General features: G+C 30.9%; 1 protein-coding gene across 1 annotated transcript; it reads right to left on the bottom strand.

Annotated features, from left to right (window-relative positions):
• Positions 1-4228: 4228 nt before the first annotated feature.
• TRIADDRAFT_53423 (uncharacterized protein) lies at positions 4229-5702 on the bottom strand (the record flags this gene model as incomplete). The annotated part of the gene is made up of 4 exons (XM_002109378.1): positions 4229-4308; positions 4437-4527; positions 5229-5311; positions 5561-5702. The coding sequence occupies 4 exons, from the start codon at positions 5700-5702 to the stop codon at positions 4229-4231; spliced, it is 396 nt and encodes a 131-aa protein (XP_002109414.1).
• Between the last annotated feature and the right edge of the window lie 6115 nt (positions 5703-11817).

Here is an 11817-nt window from a genome sequence, read left to right as displayed (position 1 = left end):
CATAAATTTCTTATTGCGACATTTTTTTACTACTTTTACATTATACTACAGTCTACATTACTAGGTATCAACTGATTAGTGTCTCTATTTACCTCCGTGTGCTAACTTGTCTGACGATTTCATTTACGTCTTTAAGTACATATCGCTACTGGACTTAATTTAAATAAATATTACAAGTTCTCAGATTCCTCATTGGGAACATAATAATTTTATAGGTAGCAACATAAACATTACCCGCATTTAATGTGACTGCATTTAAATAGCTAAGTAAACAAATATTTCATCGATGATGTTATAACGTACGTTAAAGCGTGATACTATTTGAGTAGATACGATTATATTTACAATAGATATAATCTTCTGTACACCCAGGGAGTGTAAGATTCGATTCATCGCAATCCGTCACCTTTACTTTACTCATGAAAGATTACGATGGTATAACTTGAGAATATATGTTGTTGATCACCTTAAATCGATATTATGATCAATTTCAGGCTACATTTATCATTAAAAATTAAAAGGTTAATAGTATTAACTATCTTTCCTAAATGGAAGAAAATTGATATGATCTGATAAAACTGGACTGTAACTAATCATTCATTTTTCGTATAAAATTCTCTATCTCGTATATATACAGTAAGTCATCCTGACAATACGACATAACTAAATTTAAGGGTGGTGCTCAAGAAAAGAACCGTAGTAATAAGAAAGCTAAAAATATGAAGTAATCACATTTGAAATTCGATAATCGTTATCTTAAGAAACATAGTGGAAAGGTTTGCAGATTATAGTTAATTAAGGAAGGATCCCTAATCCGCTGATTTAATACGACGTATTACTCTACTTTTGATCAGGTGTTGAATCAAATGATAGCTTATACCAAGGATGTAAGTAAAAAAGGCAATATGTTAACAATATGTGAGCTATTCATAATAAGAATTAACAATACCCAATGGAAATCATATCCATATACCAATTCATACATTTGTTACAAATACCAGATTCCAAACAACTTTTCTAACTCAAAATTCCCTAAAGAATCTAGGTAAAAATTATCAAATGATAGACGAAAAGTATGACTACTCGATATCAAACTGAGTTTCCTATCTTCTTCAATCTACTTGTACTCGAAGAATCTAATTTTTACGCAATCTAGAATTTACTTAAATAATACCGTATATCTTTGTATAGCATTTTATGATGCCATCAGCTTTAAAAACTATAGTACCTTTGAACTACCACAACTTTATACGTAATTTCCTATAAAATTTTATCTATAGTATGGAATAGAATGAAGAGAATAAAGCTTTTGTATATTTGCACAAATATTGTTTTTCATTAAAGCATGACCACTGCTATTGTAACAAACAACATCATTATTCGATACGACGAACATCGTATGACATAAGTAAACTAGGAAATTTCAATACGATTTAAATGAACAGTTGTTTTAAGCTAACGCTAATAAAATCATGAGAACAATCAAATTATTAAAACATATGAAAAAATCACTAGTTTAATAGCTTACAGTACTAGTCTTACTAATGCCTACAAATCATGTAAATGACGACTTCAAACCTGATTGACGTCAGCCAAACATAGTATAGTAATAATATATTTAAAATTCAAGATAACGCTATTCTATGAAATAATATAAAGCATATGCTAACGTGATGTTGATAATAACAAAAAATAATGATACAATCAATTTAGTTATTAAGGCCAACATGTCAATAATCGATTAATTATTCGTAGTATTCTTGATATAAGGTAATAAAACAATAGCAATACTTATAACAGTCAAATGATACCTAAATCACCAAGGCTGCTGGATTATAAATAGTGGAACTTCAATCTGAAAATTATCATTAATATTTTTCAGAAGAAGACGATCTTGGTCAAGAGTTAATCTTTTAGCAACGATATTAACTACATTATCGATCATACATTATAGAAAAGTCAGACAACATATACTGATGCTGTAATGATCAATTTCTCTGGTGGTAAATAGCGTAAAATTAAATTCATTTTGGTTCTTTCCATTCTAAAAACGATTGACGTTATTAATACTATTCATAAAATTTATCAATACAAGAATTAGTATAATCCTGATTCTTATTTCACTGGTATATCTTAAGTCATTTTCCTATTGATTATCTTCTGTATCTATTTGCTATACCATTTACTTATATCAAAACTTTTACCGCTGGAAATGATAAAATAATTTTATACAGTAATCTTGCTTACTATTTATTTACATGATCATATCACCTACTTGTCCTAACCTAATCGGCTATATCATTTCATCGGTCTTGTCATTTCACATCGTATTGCACTGTCTTTTGACAACTTTAAACTTTTTATTGTAGATTCATTTGTTTTATAACCTTTTATACTTCTTTTAAAAGTATCAGCATGAAGATATCTGTGGCAACTCAAATTTTTCTTGAGTTATCTCCAACGAATATCAATATTATTATCATTCTATTATCAATTATTTTTGTAGTCGGTCTTATCATGAATTTATTAGTTTTATTTTTTTATGCTACAACTCCTAATATGAGATCTATTAATAATTACTTCCATATGAATGTTATGCTAGCTAATTTGTTATGTCTTTGCTATAATATCCCTGTCCAAATAAGTTATTATTTATCATATAAACAAAATCAAAACGTTCATATGGGCATATCAGTTTGTAAGTTATTCCTAGCTTTGATGATCATTCATAGCACAGTTATTGGATATACAATTGTAGCTGTAAGCTATCATCGCTATACTACTGTAAAGAATAGCTTACAAAAGACATTTACTGAAAAAAGAGCGGCTATAATTATTGCAATGATTTGGTTATTTGCGTGTTTACTTGCTGTACCTGAGTTAATTTTTACTAATACTGTCACTATTTCAAGCAACCTAACAATATGCACACAAGCATTTCCATCCGATACCTCAAAGATAGTATCTTATATTTCCATCAATATGCTCAGTTTTGTATTACCACTGGTTTGGATAGTGTTTACAAATTTATTAATGGGCTACAAGGTACAAAAGAAATTTAACAAAATTCGAATGATGAAAGGTGGGTTAGCGTCATCGTTATCGAAAAGCAGCTCATTTAACATTGGCCAAACACCAGTTAAAGTATTTAGTCCAGTACAATTTCGATTATTGAAATTAACTACTGCTTTGGCCATAGCTTACGTAATATGTTTTATACCAACAAGGATATACGATATTGTTATAGCATTCATAGTTCCGATCTCTAATGATACTAAGAGAGAATTAGCAGCAATTCACGTAGTTTGTACTTTTCTTTACTATGCTAACGCAGCAATTAATCCTATTCTTTATGCTTCTCTCTGCCATCGTTTTCGAGTCAAGCTATATCAGTTAATATGCTGTTCATAAACACTTCAAGCAAATGTCACTCTTGGCTTGCATAACCGAAAATGTATTCTAAAGTAGGTTCAGTCCAATAATGATTTCTATCTAAACATACCAATGATTTGAATAATGCTACGGAACTTGATATGTAAATACGCTTGTGAAGTTCAGTTATACATACATTACACAAAATGAAATGATAAATAAACAAGTTTTACAATATGCTTTCGTATCCAATTGTCTATCGCTTTAAATCCGATTTCGATTAAATTCTCTAAAACGAGTATGAGGCACAGTAAAATATAAGGCGCGAAGCTGTACCTTAAATCAAAAATCTGCGTCATTATGATATGTCGTAAGACCAAGGTTATTAGACAATGGTGTCTTTCAGTAATAGTCTATTTTTTATATCTAAAACATGATGTATATACATTTTACAAGGTGATGCTTATATGCCTGCTAGCACTTTTAAGATCACTTTAAACAATTTTAACCTCACTAGGAAATAATACAGTATCTTAATGTATATTATTAAAGATATCATTAGTGCTAATAGCGCCTATTGAATGAAGAATGTTTCTTATAGCTATCAGATTTTCTGTCTTTCCTATATGAACTGGACATGTTGTGGTCATCCCGAGAATAGCTGTCTTGCGACCTTTGTTTAAATTTACCAGAGTCTTCTCGGAATACATGACTACAAAGCATTAATGCATGCTGCAATTAGGTAATGGTAAAAACTGGGCAAGAAAATGTGTATAACTACAAGATCGTCACTAACAGTAACGCCTATAAAGACACAGTAACAAAAATGGGTAATATGTAATGAAAAAATATTCATTTACATTGGTCTCCTGAAAGGTCTATCTCTTCCACCAAAACGTAGTTGCCCAGATTCTTTCTTACCGCCGATTCCACCTCCTTGTGTTGAAGTAGATTTAGAAATGTGCTTATACTATTAGGTAAAAATTCTTAAAGTTTCCTTTTAAAACATTGCCTATAACAGTTCTTGATTAGTTATACAATTCATAACATAATTTTATCACTACCTAATCTTCTAGGAATCCATCCTTTTAATTTTCTCTCATATTCATGCTCGACAATTATTTCACTAGAATCTATCATCATCTTATTCGCGTCCTACATGAATGATGAATGATCAACTGATTTCAATTAATCTTTTCTATTTTATGTTTTATACTTATTAATAAATGTAATTCTATGCATTAACAGCTTAAATATTTCGGTAAATTGAAAGTATTTCGATTAGTATTTTCTAGCAGAACTTTAATTAAGATAGAAAGGTATACGCATAGTGTAATATACACACATGAAAAGCCACGTCATAGCTTTTGTCATCGCAAAATTCAATAAAAGCATACCGCCGCGAAATGCCTGTCACTATATAAAGATAGGGAAATGTACAACGTTAGGCATATCTATAGCATTTGCCAAATTTACCGTTATACCCATTTAAAATGTGTAACATTAAACAGTAACATATTCATTACTGCTATACTATAAAACTTGGATCTCTTACCAACATCCCTTACAAGCCGACAACTTTTTATTTTACCATACTTTGAGAAAATTTTCATTAGCGTATCTATTCAACATTTTTGGTTACAGAAGATAGAAAAAAATTAGCATCTAAGTCTGAAACAGCTAATGGGTTACTATTATATATCAGTGTTAGATTTAATGTATTATTTTAGTCTTGTTTTATGTATACGAAAATCATCTTTAATCAATTTAATATGAATGTTCCTTTAATGGATATCTCTTAAACCGTTATTTCATTCATTCTTCATGATAACGATTCATGCAGTGTCATCCAATACCTTACCTTCTGTTGTTTTGGGGTTTAACCTTCCAATAAAGAGTGTTCTGTTTGGATCAGTTGCTACCAAGGTATTGGGTTTATCTAAAGTAGATATACGCAAAATGATGTAAGAGATTCTTTTCGATGTCATTCGATTGTAATACGGATGCTAATAGAGAGCACAACGCATCACATCTCGAATATGTTACTATCAATTCGGTTGATTTCATAGACGATTATATTACAGTGCTAAAGAAGTTAATAATCTGAAAGTTGGATGAAATGCGATACAAACAACATTATGGATAGTATAAAACACATGTCCTGTAGAACAAGTCTGCAGCCTCTTACATCTTGAAGTCATGGCTCGAATAACAGCCCTATCATGGGCCAGAGAGTCAGTTCCATCGATGCTGCCAGCCCGAAGAGGGTCATAACTCCCGCGATGAGAGAATAATGATACCCAGTTATCGAATGTATTATCTTCTGCCATTATATTGTATAAACATACTACTCAAGTTAAGAAGCTAAAACGGATAAAGGTTTTACAACCATTTCAGCCACAATGTCAAGCAAAGAAGCCAAGAAACTTTCCTTATTTGAGATGTTCTTACTTGTTTCTACAGCCAACAGACTAATTGACTAGAAGTTGCTGCTACAGATATGGACTAGTATAGATACAGTAGTGCTGGACCGGACCAGACAGGTCCTCGGACAGTCGGACATATACCCTCATAAGTCATTTAGGTTAAATGGCTGTAATAACTGTTCCAAACACTTGTATTTGTTATAGCCTCAGTATGAAGATGCTCGATTTCGTTTTTAATTGACTTATTTTGAAATGAAATAATTTATGGAAACCTATTCTATTTTATATATATATTTTAATATGTTCTGCTTGAAAGCAAATTGCTGAACGTCATAAATGTTTTGAATTAAGAGTCGGGAAGAAGAAACAGACACAAAACATCCATTTGCTAAAGTTCTATTTTTTACATCTTCCGCTTTACGTGATCTAAAAAAGTCAGATCAAATGAGTGAGTCCATGGTCATCCTACAGCCCCATTATTAGTGGAACAACACCATTCATTCCCTATAAACAGTTATGGCAAAAGTTTCCAATTTGTTACGTAATTTTTGTTACCATTAAAGTCAGATGAGATATAGATTACAAATTTACTTAAAATTATTACATTTTAGGAACTTTGTAAAACGATGTTTTGACCATATGCTTGCCCAGTAAATTGTACTGCAAGTTATAGTGAGGGTGCACGTATGTACAGTATACCAAATCTCAAGCGGAATTTTTTTCTGGACGTCAAAGTCGATGCGTATTAATAAAAAACTTCTGCAATGGCTTTCAACTCCGACACAATTTACTCTTTCGCTGTAATGCTGTGAGTATAGCATTAAGTATATAAACTGATGCGCATAGAGTAAATCGAAAGCTCTTACTGATAATTACGGTTTTGGATTTTATCATCATCAGGGTTGATTCGGTTTTAATAACTATCCACTATAACTATGATTGGCTTCATTATATTAAAATCAATGAGGCTTTCGCATTTTTACGGTGAAAATCCAGTAGAATACGCGTACTATATACTGATAAAAAATTTATAGATAGGAGAATTACAAGTAGGGAATGTAAATTAGTATTGACACTGCTGTACAATATGATAAGCTGACCTTCAAATTAGAAAGGCATCATTTTTTATCAGCCTGCATGCTCACATTTTATATAGTAGTTTATACTATACTACTTGAAATATAGTTTCTACAATCCAAAGTAAGTAAAATCTGTTAGTATAACGGGATTAATTTTAGTACCATTCTGGTTCATATAGAATACGCATATTTAAATGCTATGGTAGCGGCTGTCATCAATTTCAGTATCATGAGTTAGGATGCTAGCGTCTTTTCCAATCAATTCATTGGATAATCTTAGAACTAGGTATTGATAGTTATATTAATAATTAATTAATTACTATACAATACAGTACAAGCCATCAATTAGAAAAAGAGTTACATACCAAGTTTAGTAACCCTTGAGCTACGGGTAACCTTGCTAACTCTGCTATTAATAGCCGACGGCTAAGTGTAAGAGGGTTAGCCAAAAACTCCATAACTAACTGTAAATTTGATCAGTAATTTCATTACGAATAAAGAAAATAAAGCTATATCAAAATCAATCAATTCCATGCATCAGGTGAAAACCTATAAAATACGCAACAGACTTCCTTAAAAACGAATAGTAAGCTTAAACCAAAATCAAAAATATCGATAAATCGCTAATCAGGATACCGTCAATGAAAGAAAGAATTTATTTACACACACTGGGTTTCCGGTTTCATACAGCGTGCAACACAATACATGAAATTACTGCATTTGCAATTGCGCAATTTGCCAGATCTAAGCCTATCTTTAATTAAGCTTTAGCTAATATTTTATTCAACATTTTTATTTTTTCTATACTGGTTTATTCACAAGGCATTTGACAGTCACATGAGCACCATAATACGTGCTCTACTTGGAGTACTTTGTATTACTAAGCTATCTTATTACGTAACATCATATAATGTAGTTTATTTTATTAATAATAATTATACAACTAGAACAATTATTAAGCATACTTTCTGCCATTCCTAAGATACCGTCAATTTTTCTTCTAATTTCGATAGTAAAAAAATAAAATAATAGTGTAAGATGACACAAACACTATTCACAAAAGAGTACTACGTACATATTTGAAATTAAAACATGATCGATTTTTTCATGTTGTCGTCAAGCAGCTATTGTACAGTATGATTTATTGTTTAAACAGTAATCCACTTTTAACATTACGTTCGGATGTGTTTAATAAAACCTAAACTTGTCCTAATACGCTAATGAGAGCTGTATAGTTGCAACATATCGAAATGCTACTGCTACTAAGCAGCTCATTTTGAATGCTACGAATACATATGTCATTCTCGATACTGAAGAAGAATTTCGTTTATATAATCGTCTTTATAAGTAAACCAAGATCACTACACATATTGTACGATAACAGCATATTTACCTATATGTACTTTATGTAGTAGAATATGAAATACTTCGAATGGCTTATTTATGTAGCCACTTCCTGTTCCATGATTTAAGATCTATAAAAAGCTATAAAAGTTATAATAGCTGGGCTCAACTAAATTTACATTGCGTGTTATGAAAGGTGAAAGTGCCTTATATCTTTTTGGGCGTTTTTAACAGTATCACAAACAGATAAATGGATAATTTGAAGCATTGTAGAAAATTCATTATATTGCCTGTATGCCATTCTATGATGCTGTAATTGTCTGATAAGTTAGAACTTTATTACAGCACCGCCCAAAGCTCTTAAATTTGTAATCAATCAGTCGAGGTCTATTTCTTGACAAAAGTAAAAAATAGAGTAGCAAAGCCCTTATTAACTAATTACGGAATCTCCTTATTAAAATGACGAGATTTCTACTATGCATAAATATTCAGGAGAAAGAAGGGTTAACGATTTTTTAAGGGCTCCAAGCCAGAGTAAAAACTCTCACATCTTGCTCACTAACTATCCTACAGCACATCATGACGTATCGTTACGACCTTTGTAAGAATATTTAATCGATAAACCTATCTCACATTACTGTACTACTACAGTACAGCAATTAAATATTTGATGTTTCGCATCAAAGACTATTTCCTAGCCATTACCACAGCTCAGTTTTTGTTTAGAACTATTTTTCTATTACTCATACAGGTCTAGCAATTTTTTGCTACAATGTATACATACTTTAACGCAAACTTTGAGGCTATCTGAACATGTATGGTTCAAGTATATTTTACGCAATTATACCAAGAAGGTTATTTAGCTTTTACTCAATTTATGTCATATTCCTACTATGGTTTATTTGTAATGGCATAATCTCATAAAACTGCCAATTAATATTCTATTTTTATCTTTCTATTGTTATTTACTCTCCTTACTTTACCGCTAAATTAATATTTACTTAAGATACAGTGGACTACGTAAAAGATTACAACGCCGACAATAACCGTATCACCGCGTTATGCTAATATTGTGCGCTAAATTGGCAATTAACGCGGGCAATTAGATTTTATTCGATGGCTTATCACTTTTCTATGAATCTAGATGTTCCCTCACTCATTATTATAAAATTCTACGATCGAACATGTCTAAGTATTTCATATTATTATCTACAGTAAAAGTACTTCTAACCAAGTAATTGTATTATGCTGGTTAAAGTTGCAGTTACATTATCTTTAGATCGTTTACAACCTGATGTACTATATACGGGTATCTACTATAGTAGGAAGATAATTTATAGCTGTTCTAAAAAATGAAATAATAAGTATACGCATAATCCTGCTCTTGACAATCCAATCAAATTGGTTGTCCAGACATTGCAAAAGATTATTTTTAATTAGAATAATAAAAAATATATAAATTCTTACGCTGAATACAAGTATCTTTCAACCTGGGACTTCTACTATATCTTGAAAAATAGCATGTGCTGCGATATAACATGGATAACCACGAGGTATTATGTATTTAGTAAATCTCGTGTCAATATATTAATTTATCTAGGATTGCCTAGACAAGTTGAGCTTTTGATTACACAGTAATGTATAACTTGACTATACAGTGTACAGATGTTATACAAGAACTATACATGACCGACAGCGTTGTAAAATTAACTATTTATGATCTTCATAACACGTATTCGTCTTTCAAAATAGCAGACTCACTAAAAATAATAGTTTACTCGAATGCTTAGAATGAATATTTTTATACTATGTGTCAATTTTAGCAAGTAGTTGATACCAGAAATATCGTGAAAGGTAGTGGTTTATAGATTATCTTTAATAGATAGGGCCAGACTAATTGTACTCTTTTAAAGCTTTGAATCCGCATGATAGTATGTTAACGTGTAGGCATCGTAATGCAATTTTAAATTCTAACATCTTATGCATACCGTTATGTGTAATTGATAAATGATTATTTATTCTAAGCAGACATTTTTTAGTTCAACACAAAAGTCATTTATCTCATCAAGAGAATGTAGCAGACATCGGAGAATAGAAAATAAATTGACACCTGTATACATTAACAGAGTCCACTAGGCGATCAAAATTTTCTCACGTTATCGCTACCTTTCAAGTCGTTATGATCCGTAGTCCTTAAGGAATACTAGATGAATCTATCAATCAAAGCTATTACCAAGCTGAATGCTCGAATTAAGCTATTAATCAAAGAATCAAAGAAAACCGTTAAATCTCGTCTTCCAACTTGAATGCCCAGACATCAGTTTAAAAGTAAACTATATTATTTATTTTCTGCTCTGCTAATTATGGCATTGCAGTATGCAACTTTAGGCCGTCATTCATAATAAGGAACAGGAATAGGCGGCCATTTTTGCCTCTCAAGTTAGCATATTTATCTGCTTAGAGATGTAGACTACGACGTATAACAATAAATAAATGAATACAATTACGGCTTTCAAAAATTTAAAAATCAATAGTCAGCCAGTATTCTTTAAATGCTAATTATTTCAAGTGAGTAAACCATGCAATTAGAATACACTGTAATGAATTTTTAATGATATATTTAAGGCTATTATAGATTAGTTTGTGCCCACTTGTTTTTCATTTGCCTAATCCGTAGCTTAATCAGTTGTAACTTATCCTGAACAAAAAATTCACTCCCTAATTAACAAACTATTTGACATTACTTAATGAAAAATAAAGGTACGATGATGTCATCCATGACAATCGCGACGAATGTCGAAAATTTACATAGATTCAAATTAAAAAATCCAGGTCTCAGCATTAACGATGATCTAGAAAATAAAGTCTCAATCGTAAAAAATAGTTGAGATCAATCAAACTATAGATAAAAAAAGTACGACGCTTACTCGTTTATCTTGTTTAGGGTAATTAACTCCTAACGTTCAACATACTATATAAGCGTAATTACAGCTACCTGTTTACTATTCCAGTAAAATAAACCAAGAAATTCTTGCCATATTTGTCTCTGAAATTATTTAATTTGATTTACCCAATCACTTACAGTATAGTATGCAAGCATCGCCTGATGTAGTTACGAATTGAATATTTAGTAATATATCTTGAATACGAACTGTAACCTCAATTATATAGAGGCACATTAAAATACCACAGAATTTAATATTAAAACAAGTTTTCATTAAATGAATATCTTACGTAATTGTAACATTATTTTGGCTATAAAGCATACAAAATCTTAATAAAGTTGAAAAGAGAGTAAAATACAGTAGTTAAGTCGGATTTTTAAATTATAGTTTACTTCCTCTATCGTACTAATTCAAAGTAGTACCTTTATTAATAGGAGGTACTTTTGTCCTTGAATCGTAAACTATCTAACGAATTTGTAACAATAACGAGGGGTGTCGATGAAAAGTTGAATACGTAAAAATAATTTTATCCCTAGAGTAAACGGACACAATACAATATATCAAATAATAATTTTTTCTAATTGTTATGGGGCAACAAGAAAGGATTATAAATAGCCGATCATGATTTCAATGGGGATTGGCATAACAAAC

Source organism: Trichoplax adhaerens, genomic scaffold (assembly GCF_000150275.1).
Source record: "Trichoplax adhaerens TRIADscaffold_2 genomic scaffold, whole genome shotgun sequence".
NCBI classification, from domain to species: Eukaryota; Metazoa; Placozoa; class Uniplacotomia; order Trichoplacea; family Trichoplacidae; genus Trichoplax; species Trichoplax adhaerens.
The sequence above is the reverse complement of the archived record's forward strand: the minus strand, read 5'-3'. Positions and strand labels throughout refer to the sequence as shown.